At 41.8% G+C, this 18565-nt stretch overlaps 2 protein-coding genes across 2 annotated transcripts; one reads left to right on the top strand and one right to left on the bottom strand.

Moving 5' to 3' along the window:
* Positions 1–772: 772 nt before the first annotated feature.
* Positions 773–13103, bottom strand: spg21 (SPG21 abhydrolase domain containing, maspardin). Its single transcript, XM_008404955.3, has 8 exons — positions 12775–13103; positions 5030–5191; positions 4526–4606; positions 3888–4033; positions 3703–3811; positions 3484–3591; positions 3251–3391; positions 773–1314 (listed from the first exon to the last, which is right to left on the bottom strand). Exons 1-8 carry the CDS (start codon positions 12835–12837, stop codon positions 1189–1191), a joined length of 936 nt encoding a protein of 311 aa, XP_008403177.1. The 5' UTR covers positions 12838–13103; the 3' UTR covers positions 773–1188.
* Positions 13104–13206: 103 nt separating this feature from the next.
* Positions 13207–18184, top strand: pdcd7 (programmed cell death 7). The gene is made up of 5 exons (XM_008404956.3): positions 13207–14864; positions 14974–15112; positions 16662–16892; positions 16984–17071; positions 17707–18184. The coding sequence occupies exons 1-5, from the start codon at positions 13920–13922 to the stop codon at positions 17843–17845; spliced, it is 1542 nt and encodes a 513-aa protein (XP_008403178.2). The 5' UTR covers positions 13207–13919; the 3' UTR covers positions 17846–18184.
* The last annotated feature ends 381 nt before the right edge of the window (positions 18185–18565 follow it).

Raw genomic sequence — 18565 nt, 5'->3', positions numbered from 1 at the left:
GAACCTTTGGGTAATACAGTTCAAAAGCAATGACTGAGGAAATGTATGTTTGATTTTGAGGACATTAATAAATAAGTTGCCATTTAGCAAATAAAAATAATTTTGGTCATTCTAACTGACCCAAAACAAGAAAGGGTAGGTCTGATTTCACTTCAGACTGGGAAAAAAAAGGACATGTCATTATGCAGTGGTCATAAATGTCAAGTTTCAACTGATTGTCATTGACCCGATTGTCATTGTCGGGTCCTTGAGATAGATATGAACAAGCTTTATGTTCACATCTATGGACCCACTCATCCAGGGTCAGAGTCTCTCAGGGCAAAACAGAGTCTTACAGACCTAACAAGCACCCACTCATATTCAGTCATGTTTTTGGACTGTCAGGAGAAGCTGGAGTACCTGAAGAGAACGCAAGCATACAATGGGAGGACATGCAAAATAAATGCAGAAAAACTCCAGAATCCAGGACCCTGTTTGCTGCAAAGTATCACTACTAGGAACTACCGTATGAAGATTGCCATTTTCATAACATGTTGAGATTATGCTTCAAACTATTTTCTTACTTCTTTGAGATTAGATAAAAGTGAATATATGTCTTGGGAACAGACATGACATTGGTCAACTCAAAGAGTTGGATCATTCATTTTAACATTAAAATTTAGTTACATCCATCGTCTCCCCGGTTGTCTGAGGAGGTTAGCACGGATGGTGCTTCTAGTACTTGAAGCACTAAAAATTTGTTGGAAAAAAAAAGACAAAAGCCAATAAAATATGAAATCAAAAAGAAAAACTGTATTCCAAAAAAACAAAATTCATATTGGTAAATTACACAAACGTTTAGACGTACAGTGTGTCTTTGTATATCCAGTGTGTTCAATATTCTGTTAACAGCTGGCACAATCTACTACAATTTCTCTTTCAAACAGATGTGAACACACCATTCAGGCAGCTTATGAGTGCAAGAATCATTCCACATAAGGCAATGTGTTGTGTATGGTTTCCAGAGCAAAGCAGCGGTAATGTACCACACGACAATATGAAAATATTGCTTCATCTGACAAATAAAAACATTCTTAGTTGAATTTTTGATTGAATGTTAGACTCCACAGAAAAGTCCCTGGAGCCCGGTGTGAAATGAGTTCAGGAATCAATGTGTCCTGGTGAGCCAGACTGCAGGGAAATGTCGGCTCATTGGTTGTCCTCAGAGTCCTGATTGTAGCTCAGGTGGCTCCGCTGAACCTCCAGCTCCTCTGCGCTTACCATGGCAGGATCTATGGCAGCATATCTGGTTCCATGGAACTGACGCAAGTGAATCTGAAAAGTAGTAGAAACCAAAATGCCATCATTTAAAATTTACATCACATCAAATAGGTACTGTTTTGTGGACAGATTTCTGTCTGCAGGGAAGAGGACTTTGTCTAAAGTAGAGTCACTCTCATTACTTTTGTGAAAAAGTCACAATATATCATAGACATGATGTGATACTCATAAACCTGTCTGGTCCTCTTGTAAACACAATCTGCTTTAGAATAAATTTCTTAATTACATTTCATCTTAAATGAAATATAGCCGAGGATCAGACCGCCGAGGTTCCCGCCTTCGGCTACCACCCATCCCACATTTCACCCGAACCCTTCAACCTCTCCCACAGGTGCTGAGCCCATGTGAAGGGGTACCTCATCTCCTCTTCAATGACCCCACTCTGTTTCCATTGATGCTCCCTCACACAGACAAAGTGCATCTTTGGGTTGCACTTTGTCTGATCCCTCACCTAGAATCTTTTGTCTTGGGTGACCCTACCAGAGGCATGAAGCCCCTGACAACATAGTTATTAGAAGCTCTGGACGCTCAAAGCCCTCCATCACAGAAATGTGGGAACCCATGGTGGGTTCCCACAGTTCTATTCTGTTATGAATAGAACTGATTCTATTCATAACAGAATGAGTGAACAGAATTTCTAAGCGCAGCCAAGGTGTTGATGAGATCCGTTTTGGTGTTCTCAGGATCATGTCTCTGCTCTTTGCAGATGATATGGTCCTATTGGCTTCATCAAATCCGGATTTACATCTTTAGCTTGAGCAGTTCACAGCTAAGTGTGAAGTGGTTGCAATGAGGATCAGTGCCTCCAAATACGTGGTTGTGAATCAGAAAAGGATAGACTGCCTTCTGCAAGTCAGAGATGAGCTCCTGCCCCAAGTGCAAGAGTTTAAGTATCTTGGGATTTTGTTCAAGAATGACGCAAAAATGGAGCAACCAGGACACACTGTGGGGAAAAGAGAGCTGAGTCAAAAGGCAAAACTCAATTTACTGGTCGGTTTACGTTCCCACCCTCATCTACAGTCACATCTCTGAAGCTCTGGGTAAAGACCAAAAGAGCATGATTGCTGATATAAGCGACCGAGATGAATTTTCCCTGTAAGGTGTCTAGGCTCTCCCTTAGAGACAGACTGAGAAGCTCAGTCATCTGTGAGGGACTCAGAGTAGAGCTGTTGCTCCTCCATGTCAAGAGGAGGCAGTTGAGGTGGCTCAGGTGTCTGATTAGAATGCCTCCCTAACTAACAGAGGATGACCTGGGACATACTGGAGGGACTATATTTCTCAAATGGCCTGGGAACATCTTGGTATTACCCTGGAAGAGCTGGAACAAGTGACTGGGAAGAGGGAAGTCTGGGCCTCACTGCTCGGGCTGCTACCCAACCCCCACATAGGTGGAAGATGATGGATGGATAAAGTCACAAGATATCGGTCCTTTAAATAGAAAATAGTTCTCAAATCGCAAAAAGACTCACCTTTCAGATTGATCCTTGTAATAAATGACAGATTAATATTTACTAAAGATGATACATTTTTGAAACATTAATAGAGTTTAGCAACCTATTACTCTGTAAGGTGTAATAGGTTCAGCTTGTCCAGGTATGTTCCTGCCTGAACAGGGTTTAAGTCAGGAGCCCAGTTAAGGTCAAGATCAACTTTGAGGTATTTGCAGATAATTCATCCAGTAAATGACCAAAACAGTCCGTCTTTTGGGCAGGTGATAAAAATGCTTCCCAAAGATTGAGAATACTCCCAGTAAAAAACCTTCTCTGCATCCTAAGTTACAGATCTTCCTCGGTACTCAAAACAATGAAAGCTTCCTGGCATACACGCAGGGTGTTGGTCAATTTCTGGTTGCAAAAAATAACTTTACTCACTTCAGAGAGAATGCAAATATTGTAGATTAGTGGGTTAAACATTGTGAATCAGAACCAACCTGTATGTAAAGATTGACCTCAGCGCTCCTGCACAGATATGGGAAGTTTCCTCCGGTTTTCAGATGTGCCCGTCTAGCATTGGGATACAGTTTATACATCTCTTCTTTGGCTTCCAGTGAGAGGGCGCTCTGATCAAACACCTCAACATCAACAACATAGCTAGGTCAGACATGCTTGGAATACACAGGATAGAATCAAATAAAGAAGATAAAAAAAAAACAACAAAACTTACATCTATGATGGTCACAGCAACATCTTTTATTTTGTGAGGCTCAACGTAGGAGTTCTGACAGTTAAGTGTTAGCCTTGAAGCTAGCTCGCTTTGGCTCAGACTCTCCAGCTGTATTAGGAAAACACTGACTGATGTGGTTAACACATAAACACAAGCATGAAGACAGGATTCAACTGTTAATGTCATTATTAAAGCTGACTGACATCCATGGTTACATACCCTATCTACCATGAAGTCGATTGCATCTGCCATCTTAGGGTCTACAGGTCCTTTAGCAAAGTTTCCCAGGACGATCTTCTTCAGTAGGAAAGCTGGCATGAGCCAGAAACTGGCAGCAACACAGAAGGAGCATGAATAAAGAGACTCTAAAATGAAACCATCATGTGAGAGTGAGTCAGTGGCACCTGTTTGCAGTCCATGTCTGGTGAAATATGGACGTGTCACTGAATGAGTTACACAGGATCAAAGAGTGCACTCTGGGAGACTTGTGAGTATACTCTGCAAACTTCTGAGCCAAGAATCCTCCCAAAGACGCCCCGAACAGGTGGACCTGAGAGTGACATGGGGTCAGCGTTACACAGACGTCATACACACGTCACACACATAAACCAGCCATATCAGGCCATGTCACTTCCAAATGCATAACCAAACACAACAAAAGGTGTGATACCACCAATGATCATGGGGACGGTGTGGCACACCTCATGCATGACTAGTGCAAGGAACCAAGGAGAAGAAGACGGAAAAAAACAGTTAATGTTCTCCATCCACATACCTTGATGGCTGCACAGAAAACTGCTGTCTACTGAAAGCCTCTTCTGAAGTTTTTTCAGAGAATGTGAATTATCAAAATGTCCACCTTTATTTTCCTCTGAATGAACTGTGTTATGATGGCTATACTGCCTAACACAATGGCAACCTAACAATACATTAAAAGCATGAGGCTGTCTTTTACTCGACACGGTAACAGACAGGGGGACTTATTATTGTGCATCAGGAGACATAAATGGGCCGCAAGGGATCTATGAAAACAAAGTTGGACCTTGTCCAGTTGAAGGTGATCCAGAAGCTTCCGGAAGCCATCACAAAACTCCATGAGGTCCCAGTATACCGGATACTGCAGCTAAAACAGAATAACATATGATTATAACAAATATTGGTAAGCAGCCAATATTTCTGATCACTTATCAATAAATTTGAGATTTGATACAAAAACAAATGTAAGGCATCAGGAATGGCTGAAAAGAGTCACAACAGCTTAATCTAGAACAGGAACAGGTTTTGCACTGAATTGGCTCTGTAAGAAGATATGGTAACCGCGGCGGAGGGGTCAGTTATTTAACCAGTGGGTTGCTGGTTCAAACCCCAGCTCCATCCATCTTAGCCGTTGTGTTCTTGGGCAAGACACTAAAACTTTAGATTGTGAAAAGTTTATGTTTGTGTATTTCTACATAATGTCAGAGGTAAGATATGAGTGAAGCAGAGATGATTTATCCTCTTGTAGATGCCAGTGATCACATGAGCACTCCTGCTGTGGTGAACTCACCGAGATGACCCTGTACCCCCAGCTAGTCAGGGCCTGCACCTGCTGGAAGAACACCTCCGCAGTCCCACTGACTGGAGGAAGGAAGATGATTGGACACCTGATACTTTTTGGGCCGGCATCATACAGAGACCACACCTTGCTGTCGTCATCGTCAACAATAATCTGGAAAACACACACACGCACGCAGACAAATACACACACTTGTTCTGTAAACCTGATGGTTGCATTTATCTTAAAAATTATGTATCATACACTATTACACCATATTGGAAAGAAACAATTTTTATTAAATGCCCATAAAAGTAATAAAAATTCCACATCATGCATTACTATTCTACCTGGTCGCTGCTGTACACACATTTCAAGACATGATGGTCCTGACAGCTTAAAGCAGTAGTCTCAAACTCCAGTCCTGAAGGACCAGTGTACTACTGTTAGAAGTCTCTCTGCTTCAGCACACCTACAGTGGGGCAAAAAAGTATTTAGTCAGCCACCAATTGTGCAAGTTCTCCCACTTAAAAAGATGAGAGAGGCCTGTAATTTTCATCATAGATGTACCTCAACTATGAGAGACAAAAGGAGAAAAAAAATCCAGAAAATCACATTTTCTGATTTTTAAAGAATTTATTGGCAATATATGGTGGAAAATAAGTATTTGGTCAGCTACAAACAAGCAAGATTTCAGGCTCTCACAGCCGTGTAACTTCTTCTGTAAGAGGCTCCTCTGTCCTCCACTTGTTACCTGTATTAATGGCACCTATTTGAACTCGTTATCAGTATAAAACACACCTGTCCACAACCTCAAACAGTCACACTCTAAACTCCACCATGGCCAAAACTAGAGAGCTGTCAAAGGACACCCGAAACAAAATGATAGACCTGCACCAGGCTGTGAATACTGAATCTGCAATAGGTAAACAGCTTGGTGTAAAGAAATCAATTGTGGGATCAATTATTAGAAAATGGAACACTTACAAGACCACTGATAATCTCCCTCGATCTGGGGCTCCACGCAAGATCACACCCCGTGGGGTCAAAATGATCACAAGAACGGTGAGCAAAAATCCAGAACCACATGGGGGAACCTAGTGAATGACCTGCAGAGAGCTGGGACCAAAGTAACAAAGGCTACCATCAGTAACACACTACGCCGCCAGGGACTCAAACCTGCAGTGCCAGACGTGTCCCCCTGCTTAAGCCAGTACATGTCAAGGCCCGTCTCAAGTTTGCTAGAGAGCATTTGGATGATCCAGAAGATGACTGGGAGAATATCATATGGTCAGATGAAACCAAAGTAGAACTTTTTGGTCAAAACTCTACTCGTCGTGTTTGGAGGAGAATGAATGCTGAGTTGCATCCAAAGAACACCATGCCTACTGTGAAGCATGGGGGTGGAAACATCATGCTTTAGGGCTGTTTTTCTGCCAAGGGACCAGGACGACTGATCCGTGTAAAGGAAAGAATGAATGGGGCCATGTATCGTCACATTTTGAGTGAAAACCTCCTTCCATCAACAAGGGCATTGAAGGTGAAACGTGGCTGGGTCTTTCAGCAGGACGATGATCCCAAACACACCACCCGGGTAACGAAGGAGTGGCTTCGTAAGAAGCATTTCAAGGTCCTGGAGTGGCCTAGCCAGTCTCCAGATGTCAACCCCATAGAAAATCTGTGGAGGGAGTTGAAAGTCTGTGTTGTCCAGGGACAGCCCCAGAACATCACAGCTCTAGAGAAGATCTGCATGGAGGAATGGGCCAAAATACCACCAACAGTGTGTGAGAACCTTGTGAAGACTTACAGAAAACGTTTGATCTCTGTCATTGCCAACAAATGGTATGTAACAAAGTATTGAGATGAACTTTTGTTATTGACCAAATACTTATTTTCCACCATATTTTGCAAATAAATTCTTTATTTTTTCTCCTTTTGTCTCTCATAGTTGAGGTACATCTATGATGAAAATTACAGGCCTCTCTCATCTTTTTAAGTGGGAGAACTTGCACAATTGGTGGCTGACTAAATACTTTTTTGCCCCACTGTATCTCTGATTGGCTCATCAGCATAAAGTCAAGTTTGATGGTGAGGCAGTTTCACCATTTAATTCCAGTGTGTAGGACGATGCACACATCTAAAAGTTGCAGGACTCTGGCTTTTGAGAACTGCAGTTTGAGACGGCTAGCTAAAGCAGGTGGTCATGATTATTAAGAAAGTTTTTCCTCTCTTCAAAAAGACTTCTTCAGTTCTGAACATATGGGAGCCCAAATAGGTTAAAGTTAAAGAACACTCACAATAATAAGGTTAGTAAGGTTACTGATGAGACAATTAGGACACAGGAGTTACTGGTTTTTCCCTCTATTGAGCTCAATGTTCAGGTCTTGTTGCTTGAAAGTGGCCAAACCATGGCACTTTCTAAGCACAATGTACCAGTGCATTTAAAAAATAACAACACCCTCAAACAGAAAGTAATTCACCCCAAGGACAAAACATCCAAACACAAACTCAGCGGTGGGGCCCGGTCCAGTGAGGAATGTTTAAACCTCTACGCGGGAGAAACTAAACAGCAGCTACACAAAAGAACAGCAAAACACTGAAGAATCAGCACTTCACTTACATCTTAGGGACAATTTCTTGAAGACAGCAATGTGGACATTTCACACAGGAATACAGGCGGTTTGAGAGGAATGAAAGAAGTCATCTGTGTTAAATATGAAAAACCAACACTAAACTTAACAGACGGCATCAGATTTCATCTTTCTAACCTACTCTTTGTAAGGAGTAGGGCTGTATCGATACACTAATCTCACGATACAGTATGATATGTGATATTCTGCTCACAATACAATATATATCACGATATTCAGCATTTGATGCAATTCGCTACACTTGTAAGATTTTCTGAGAGATTTTAGAGGGACAGAGTGATTTTGGTAACATTTTGTGACTGTTACATAGATTTGGATTGAATTAATTGAACTAATGGTGTAATACTGGTGTAACAAATGTTTTTGTTATACATTTACTTGATTTAAATGTTGTGTATTTGGTTATGCATTAAAGGTACCTTTTTTGTCTTATGTACTTATATTATATAATGTAATTTATCTATTTAATTTCATTATTTAATTAATTGTAACTGGCTGTTTCATTACATGTCATTTTTAATGTACATGTGCAACTGGGTAAAACATTTCATGTGTGATAGCTGTCATTTAATTCCTGTGGATCTGAAATAAAATTCAAAGTAGGATTTAACGTATCAATACTTGGATAAATGGATACTTTCTGAGTAAAAGAAATTTGATAAATATTTTAGAACCAATAAAATTACACAACCTTAGTCAGGAGGCTGCTGTAAACCTCCCTCGGGGAGTTTACAGCAGCGTTAATGGAACTATGCTCAGTCATGCAGTTGGTTTTGGAGAGCAAGACGCTGAGGGGTTATTCTGCCCACCACTCTGGAGATCTTAGCAACAGAACCTTCACTGAAAATATCATCAAGGTTGTTCACATAAGTATCTTGGTGTCTTGCTCGTTGACTTAAGCACAAATTGGGATTTTCCTTTCAAAACAAATTTTACTTTTCTCTTAAAATGAAAAAACAGCTTACCCCAGCAACATTTTTATCCATCTTTTTGTAAGACTATTGTATGGCAAAAATAAAGATGTTTAAAATGTGTAACTTTAACTGCTAAAAAAAAAAGGTTTCTCAAAAACCAGTCATTTTAGGCTGCAACAATTACAAAAAAACATTGTAGCATCCTGGATGTAGCAGTGGGAATAATTAAAGTCCCTCTACAGCTGGTTTGTCAGATGTAACAGAGCATTTAGAGGCTCACCCCAGGATTAACATAAGAAGCATTTTTATTCAATGTAAGGGCTAGTGAGCGTCGCTCCTTCACCCTGACGGTCCTTCCCTCGGGGGGAGGGGGGGCGCTGATCCGTTTTCGCATCCACCTGAATAATGTGTAGTTGCGCCACTGGGTTGATGTAAATGTCCATAACGGTCAGCCTGTGTCCACTTCGAGTGAAAGGAGGAGCGTGATCCGCGCTGAGATTAACTTTAGACATCCAGCTGCTGCAGCGCGAGGCAACGCGCAGAGGCCAGCAGTGTGATTGGTCCGGCTTTAAATGCATAAACTATAAACATATCTTCTATAAACATATATTTTAGGAATAAATCTGCTCTGATAGTGAAATGCTCGGAGCAACAGAAACACTTGCAATCCAGCTTAAGTAAAAAGGCAATTTTTTTATTTTATTTTAAAAAAATAATTAAAAAAAAAACCAAAAAAAAAACCAAAAGGCTTAGCCTGGCGGTGGCCCTAGTAAAGCATGGCGGGCCACCAGGCCTATAATACACTGGGGGAAACCCTGCAGATCATAAAGTGTCATAGTGTATTCTCCAAGAGGCTTCATGGAGAATACACTCATTTATTGTCCTGATATCAACTTCAAGACAATTACTAGTCAGTGGTTCAAGTGAGCGACTTGGTTAAACTAGTTTCCCAGTGTTCTGTCAAGCCCCCCGAGTGCCTCTGTGTTCACAGTATAGTCACGCCAATAAACAAGTTTACAGGTTTACAGGTTCAAATGCCTCAGTCTCTTCCCTTCCCACGCTCTCTTCCAGCAACAGCGTGTCAGTCCATGTGGGTGCAATAAAACAATAACAGGACAGGTTGATGCTCCTGTTAACAGCCTCTTGCTTCATAAGGACCATCTCTAAACAGATTCTCCTCTCTTTTCTTCATGTGTGGAGATGATATTGGGTCATTCAAAAAGAGAATGGAGACATGTTGAAAAGGAAGACGAACTCCCTCGTTGAACTGAACTGAGAGTGTATCAAAAGAGGAAGCTTATATTCCTTTCTCCACACTTCAGCCCATAAAGTAAAGATGCTTGGATTTACGTGTTCACTCTTTCACACATTCTCCAACTTAAATTATGACATACATCAACAGGACACCTCAGATGTTTCAGATATTGTGGCCTGATGTGTACAATCTTAAAAATGACACAGTGCGGCTTTACGTTTTCTTTTTTTAAATACGACATGTTCAAAAATTGCAGCTAGACTTTGATATTTTAACATTTCCTCACAATATTCAGAAAAAAACCTCATACCACATTGATGCTTACCTTCAGATTTTCCAGTGAAAATCATGCCTCTCTCACAGCTTAGATGCAACAGTGAGCAGCATGTGATCCAAAGGCCCCTCTGAGTAGAATCATGTGACCATGACTGAATGAGCTCAGTGCTGCTGGACAAACACTTTCAGTCCTCATTCAGGGCAGAAAGCTGTGAGTTTCCACCAGTGAGGCCAAATAGATTCTTTGATTAGCAAACAACCCACTCCTGATAAGCTGCTGATGCACCACAGCTCAACACAGAGCCACTGTGAAAACCTCACATCTGAGTGGAACCGCAGCGACACAGAGTGAGTGGCTGACTATTTAACACTGACAGTGGCCTGGAGTACAGTGTAAAACTACTGAAGAAATGGCTGTGCTAAATCCAACAGGAGAAGGTTAGTGGACTAGTCAAAGTCCAGTCCCAGATCAGCAGGATTTACATTGTAGCTCTTTAAAAAGGAAGGTTTTAGCAACTGAGCTGCTCAGAGTTGGTTGGACGGAGCTGAATGTTTGGGAGGGTTTGACTGGATGCTGAAGTCTTTAGATCGACATACACCAGCTGACTGCATTCATTTCAATTGTTCAAGTTTATTATATCAGAATAGCAGGTGACATTCTCAAACTATGAACTTACTTTTTTCAACTCACACTTCTTTATCTATTAGAAGCTGTAAACAGACCAAGCGGTCTTTACAATGTCCCCCGCCCCATGCAGGGAGCTGTGGCCGAGCTGATGAGATGCATCCTGGGTGCTGTAAGCAGGGTTACCACAGATCCTTCCTCCCAGCAGCGGTCAGACCCTAGAACCATCCCTGCTGTTATTTACAGTTTTGCCATGCCTTGTAAATAGCTTGTTTCTTTCTGCAACAAATATAAATGCAAAATTTTTTTCCACTGTGTAAATCTGAGTAGCCATTTTAATAACTGCAGTATTTCTTTCATGTGCTATAAATTTGCCTTTCCTCTACAGTATCTTTTCTTACTTCCTGTTTTTATATTTTTGTCTTGGTGTGAATCTACATGTTTTGCTTTGCCTTTGGTTATTTCTAGTCTCTTTTCTATGATTTATATCCCAAAGATCCCACTTGTTAAAACCAGACTGACTTCAGCAGCAGCTGCAGTCAGTATGGAACTACATCATTTTTGTCCCTTCTTTCTCTTGAACTTCCTGGCTGTCAGTTTGCCTACATACCATCATAACAATGGCAGAAAACACAAGTTCATCAATGTGACGTCCAGCTTCCTAAAGGGCAGTATTATGTATTTTCCAGGCCATAGTGTCATTTTATAGCACAATCAAATAACTATGCTACCACCAGTTGTTATAAAAATGCTATATGTAAGAATTTTGACTTTGTAATTGAAATTGGGTCTCTGATTTTTTAAGAAGCCATTCCATCTTCAGCACATCATCACAACAATGTTCCTCCATTGTACAATTATTCTTAGGAGCATTGAACTCAGAAGTAGTTGATTTGATGAGCTCACAAGATTTGCAGTTCCACCAGGTGTTTGCTAATTGCTGCTGCCACTAGTCTGGAGGAGCAGGGGGAGGAACGACTCTGGAGATTGCAGCTTCAAGGAGGAGCCTTGTGGAAATAGGCAGGGCTTTGTGAGAGGAAGAGTTTAGGCACTCCTGAATGGTTGCCACGGGAGATAAAAGGATTTTCCAAGCATACATGAAAGAATCAAAGCAACACTCTAGGTATGTTTATGATGAGGGAATATTATAATATGATGTGAAACTAGATTTTACATAACACTTCCATTTTAATATTCAAATGCAGACATTTCCAGATGTTTTAATCAAATCATGGGAAGCCTCTGGTTTAAGCAACTTGCATGTACACTGACATATAGCAGCCAATTACAACCTTACATAAGAAAATATACTGATCAATTATACATAGAGCTCTGAAATGGCATTTAGCCTGACAGGATCAGCATGAGCAATATCATAATCGCAAAGGACGGCTTGGGTGCAATATATGGTAGACCTCAACATCTCACGTTCAAAGCAATAAAACTCTGTTAATTGTTCATCAGACTGACGCAGAAGATCCGTTTTCCCAACAGCCAATACTTTCCTAAAGCCTTTGGGATTAATAAAACATTTCTGAATCAAATTTAGCCATTAAAAAGGTCTTTCAGTCCCCGTTGTCTTTGTTTTTCTCCCCGATATCACTTGCTAATGAAGAACCTAAAGCTCCAAGAGAAGCAGTGAGGACCGTGATATGATGGAGAGAAGTATAGAGTTGTGTGTTCAATGTGGTTAACTGATAGTATTTCCTGTTATTGTAACATGCAGGCATCAGCCCACCAACCCTTCTTCAGTAACTACCATCCACGCCATTAGGAGGGCCAGTCTGGACCGAACCTGGCACCACACTGTCAGTAAGGACGGCTGGGATCTGCATTGACTGGATCCGTTCATAAATCTGGAAATTCTGGAGCTCCAGTCAACATTTCTGATCTGACGGTAGTACACCTTATTAACAGGCACATGGGCGCATCCAGTTATGCTTCATAATACAAAAAACACGAGTGTTTAATCAACCTTGAAATGCCGTCTCCGGATAACTTGATGGATCTAAACACCAGGAGGTGGGTGTACTTACTCTCTTCAGGGGTACTGTGCTTCTGAACCAGTTGTAGTCAGGAGACACTTTGATCTCCTCCATCTGAGCTGTCACATGCAGGCGGGACTGAATCAGCTCGGAAAGCGCTCCCTCTCCTCCGGACAGCCAGCCGAACAAAACCCGCTGCTAGCTGCTAACGCTGCCCACAAATTCAAAGGGGTCGAGCCGCCACTTCACGCCGCTGCTGCCGTCCTGCTACGGGTGGCGGTGAGTCACGGTGCCCGAAGGTGTTCATCCATGTCACGGTTGCTTGTTTTTTCTATCTTGAGGCTGGTCTTATGGTCTTATGACTCTTTTTGTACCTACTTCCGCAAAGCGTCTACCGCGACTCACGCAAAAAGGTGCGTTTTGATACGACCGGAAGTCGGAAAACATAGTTGTTTTTTTTGGCTGCATCAACCAACCACGGAATATTATCTTCATTGTTTTGCTATTTAAAATCAAAAGATTTTCGGCTGTGTTGCAGTTCTATTGAACGATTACAACTGCCCACACGTATTGCAATATTTTACAACTAAAAGAACCATTATATTTACATTTACATTTATATGTCGTCACTAGCTATTTTTTTAAAATTATTTTTTTACATAGAATGTCGAAACCGGGAGCAATCCGGTTATGTTTGAAATTCACTTCAAGTATGTGGCATTAATTTATAACTGGCGCTACCTGAAGAAACTGGAAGACGTATAAGTCCACATATTTACGAAAAACACTTCACATTTTTTATTTTAAACGCTCAGATATTCTGATGTCACTGAATGCAACAAACTTTTCTAGTATTTGCATGTGGCCATCTTTGAAAGCCATCAGAAATCTGACTACGTCTGTTAAACAAAAATGAACAGTACTTCAAACCATAGACACAATAAAAGTTATTATGGATATGCTTCAAACTTCATTTAGCCTTTTTTGTGTTAGTTTGACAGGGCTGATCTTATACCGCCCTCTATTACTCTGGAGCACTTCACTGTCCAACAAAAAAGGATTTTTTAAAAATGTTCTGTTACACCGCAGTCCAGATGGTGGCAGTAAATGCACCAAAAGCTAGTTTGTCTGCCGCCAATCGGCAACAGAAGAAGCGGATAATCATGGCTGTATGAAGGTAGTAATGGTCAGTCAGCATGGAGGGTTCATATCAGCGCGGACAGGCAGAGGCTCCCCATTTTCATCATGTCTTCGAAGGAGGAATACAACAGCCCGCCTCAGAGCAGCCGAACCACACCGCTCCACCATGGATTCCTCCTACGGCTAACTTCCTCGCACCTCCTCCTGGGGGAGCAGGTTTCGGTGCATCTCAGTTTCCCCTTCCTTATGGATTCGACCCATCTGTCCCTCCGCCTAATTTTGTCTGTCCTCCACCGGGACACTTCCCGGGAATGGCGTCTCCCGCCCCTGGAAACACGCCCAGTAGCCCTGGAGTCCCTACGTTTCAGGCGGCGTCCCAGCAGCTCGGCGCCGCTCCTTTCCGGGCAAACTGCGGACTCAGGCAGCGGGAGGATTACCGCGATGGAGACCTCTCCTACCGGGGCTCATCGCCCCCCCAACCTCATCCTCTGCAACGGGACAGCAGCTGGGAAACTGCAGCACACCCAGAGGATGAGGAGGAGCTGCAGAGGTGGCAGGACCGGCAGTGGTTAACCCGGTTCCTCCAGAGCCGAGGTGGACCTCCCGACAACCCGCAGGAGCAGCGGTCAGACCTCGGCTCTGTCCACGTCTTCAAAGAGGCTCTGTACAGCGCAGCTCGGCTGCTCTCCGGACTGAAGGAGCTCTGCCTCCCTCTACAGCACAATCTTCACTCAGGCAGCGGCTGGTCTGAGTCCTATCAGATGGCTTTGCACATAAAGAGAGAAGTTCAGGCCAAAGTTCAGAAACTCACTGACTCCCAGAATTTAGATCTACTTAAAGTTAAAGTTGCCCGCATAGCGGAGAGGAGGGCCAGGGGCCTGAGGGCCAAGAAGGACCGGCAGGTGGAGCAGGTGCTGGCAGAAGAACTCAGCACTGAGAAAGAGGCCTCCATAGACAAATGGCGGATGAGACAGATACAAAAAGTAGAAGAAAAGAAGAAGGTAATACTTTATGTAGAGAAGGATGAAGATGTTTATGTAGAGAAGGATGAAGATGTTTATGTAGAGAAGGATGAAGATGAGGGTTTTTCTGAATGCCTTTGGTTCTCAGGAGCAGGAGCTGAAGCTGTCTGCAGACGCCGTCCTGTGTGAGGTGAGGAGGAAGCAGGCCGATGTGAAGAGGATGCAGGACATAATGAGATCTCTGGAGAAACTGCGCCGGCTCAGGAAGGAGGCAGCGTCCAGGAAAGGTCTGGTTAATGCTGTTCTGCTGTTTATTTGGGACAGAAGTTTAAGCCATTTTTCTCAGAAATAATTCAGTTGTTGAACCAGTGATGGAAACTCACTGGTATTAAGTCAACTAGCAGATGATAGAGCCAGTTTTTAAGAGACGGCACAAATCTGAGATCTGCAGAGGGACAAGCCTCCACCATCATTCCCCAGACTCTTCATGTCCCAGTTAGAAAAGAAGTAAAGTATCAGGAATTAGTCATATGAAAGACAAGAGAAACATCAAAAATAGATAAAAGTGAAGTTGTTCTCAACGTTCTGCTCCAAATTTATCTAAGTTTTTAATGGTTTCTACTCCCTAAAATGGAACTTTTATCTCAGCTTACTTACCCAGATTAGTCCTCATATTTATCTGATCAAATGATCAAAAAAATAAGTCAGGTCAGCTGTCATTTTATTTGGAAACTAGATGCCATTAGGCTACATGATGTAATTAAATCTGTGGAGGTTTAAATCTAATTGGTTCTGATCCAATTGGTTCCATCAAACTCAGATGGTTATAAAAATGTACAAAAGTTTACTTTCATTTTCTATGTCAGATCTTTAAAGATATTGTTGAATATATATATGTGATAAAACTCTGACTTTCATAAACAGGTTCTGTAATATTGGAAATTTTGTTTTTAGGTTTTTGCACCGTTAACCCGAAGAGGCCAGCAGTGAGACTGTTTTAGGCAAAATAATGCAAAACTAAGCAAATTTACATAAAAATGTTCAGGTTCACACAACCATATTTATGGTTGTAAAGATAGAAGCATAAATAACATTTAGACATTTTATCAGCAAAACAAAAGTTGATTTGGGCATTAACGTAGTAACTCTCCTGTAAAATGATCTCCATTTCAGAACCATCCATAAACTTTAACATAATACCACTTCCTGTTATAAATGTTTTTTGGAAGCATTTTCAAAGCTGAATCTTAAATAAGAATCTTTACTTCTTCCACTTTAAACGTTTGATCTGGTAGAAGTTGGTCTTCTAGCAGGGACCAATAATCAAACTGCAATAATAAGTTAATATTCTAACTACATTTTTGTTGTTTTATAATGCACCCCCAGTTCCAACAGTTCTTTTTTAAAGGGATCTTATTGTATTTAAGGAAGCACTAAATTGTTGCAGCAACACAAAATCTCAGTCAATATCATATACCAATTCACTTTAACAACTGAAAGTTGTTGTGATGATTTCTACTCTTTATACCAAGTTACTTGTTTTAGATTTGAATCATCCTTTATTTGCTTTTCTGTTCAGTTACTATGTATTAAATTTCCCTTTTATGTTATGAAGTATGCCTTATTGTTCAGAAAATAAATAAATAAAAGCAGAGATGGTTTGTTCCTCCAGATCAGCAAAAGCAAAGCAATCAAAACATTAAAAAAAATCTTTCTTGATGATGACATTCTGGATCAAGTGGCTTAAAGGCTAACTCAGCATAGCTGCTGCTGTTCTAATGAGCTGACTACAGAGCTGAAAGCACAGCCATAACTCTGTAAGCCGTGTCGTTTAAGGGATCGGCACGGAGCTGGAGTGTGACGAGGCGTTCAGCGGTCAGCTGGAGCAGCTGAGGGGTGTGATGAAGAGGAGGACGGAGCTGTACTCGGCCGAGGAGAAGGCTCTGATGGTGATGCTGGAAGGAGAGCAGCAGAAGGAGCGGAGGAGGGAGCAGGAGATGCAAATCAGGAAGGAGAGGGAGCGGCAGCTGGAGAGGAAGCGTAGGGTGGACTCCATGTTGTTTGGAGGTAGCGGCTTTTCCAGCCAGGCTGTCAGATTCCTCCAGGTTGGCTTTGGATCTTCATCGTCCTCCTCCTCATGGCTGTGTTTGTCTTGCAGATGAGTCTCCAGCTGACAGCATCCTGCAGCCCTTCGCTGACTACTACAGCCAGGCAGAGCACTCCCTGCAGGCGCTCGTACACATCAGGTTGGTCTGCACCAGCATCAACACAACATTGATGCTTTATCAATGTGGTGTTGTCCAGATGATAAAGCATCTGATTAACACCAGAGGCTTTATCATTCCTAAAGCCACTCTGTATGTCAGGTGTTATTATGGCTATTGATTTTAACCTTACAAGAGTAGCAAACTGAAAAAAAAAAGGATTTTGAAATGGGTAGTTATTCAACCGTAATACTATTTATTTAAAAGTAACATCTAGGCCTGTCACGATAACAAATTTTGTCTAAAATATTGCGATAAACGATAATATTGTTTACTGTTTACTGGGGTGGTGGTCCCTCTGTTTAAAAAGGGAGGCCGGAGGGTATGCTCCAATTTGCCCCTATTTTCCCCTTATGACAATCTTAGATCGTTGGCCGATCTAAGATTTTCGCTGGTGATTTCGTAACCGATCATCCTGCAGTGTGTGGTGTGTTACGGTAGATCGTCGTGGCCGCTCCGATCTAAATCAGGGGTTTTCCCTGACTGGGTGTTTAACGCTGAATGTGACAGGTAGCCAATCAAAAAGCGTTTTTTGTTCTTTGTTTTAGTTTTCCATCAGCAAAAATTGTGAGCTCTGTGTTGAGAGAAGGTCCTGATAAGGTGTGTTGTTGTTTCAGGAGGGACTGGGACGTGTTCCTGGTGGCAGCAGATCATCCTGATGGATCCGGGGTTCCTCGGGGCTGGGTCCTGCCTGACTCCCCGTCCGACCAGAACTGGGCCTCGGCCCTGCAGGCTGCTGATCCTGATGGTCTCTGACTCACATCCAGTCAGCTGGATCAGACAATGAACTCGCTTTATAGTGAACCCGTCTTCTTTAAAGATGGTATTTTCATTATGTGAATTCTAATTTAATGTTGCAGTCATCCTTGGGATGGGTTTAGGGTTTTTTTTTTTACACCAAAATGTATATTTTGGACATGTAGTTTGATATTTTTGTGGAGGGGGGACATCCGGCATAAAATGTCTGCCAATTCCATGTTCACTCAGCTGTGGAGTGGGACAGGCTGGTGGCTTTGGAGCGATATTTCAAAACAACAATGTTCATTTTCCTTTTTGCCAGTCTATGCATTTGAAAATAAAGCTAAATGAAAACAATGTATTTGTCAGTTTGAGTCAGTGGAAGTGGAAGTAAACTCCAAATTTTAAGTTTTTACAAATAAAAAAAAAAGAACCCTGGTGCTCAAAGTGGCTGGATTAGAAAGAGAGATGAACGGTGTCTGGTTTTGCTGGTTTTGAACCTGGCCTGCAGACCTGACTGGAAACGAGCCATTCTCCTCAGAGGTTTACATGTCCTGTTGTATACCTTCAATTAGGTTTCAGAAATTAATGTCTTTTTCTGGTAGAGGTAACATATGATTATGTAAACGTTTTAGTTTTTAATAATTGCAGAATTATGGCTGAAATCTTTTAATATGGTTCTGAAGGTTATAGGATCCCATTGATGGCAGTTATAGAGTGTAGCTAATAGTTTGTCAC

The sequence above is a fragment of the Poecilia reticulata genome, chromosome 3, assembly GCF_904066995.2.
Source record: "Poecilia reticulata chromosome 3, P_reticulata-male-v2, whole genome shotgun sequence".
NCBI lineage: Eukaryota > Metazoa > Chordata > Actinopteri > Cyprinodontiformes > Poeciliidae > Poecilia > Poecilia reticulata.
This window is presented reverse-complemented; position numbering and strand designations above follow the sequence as displayed.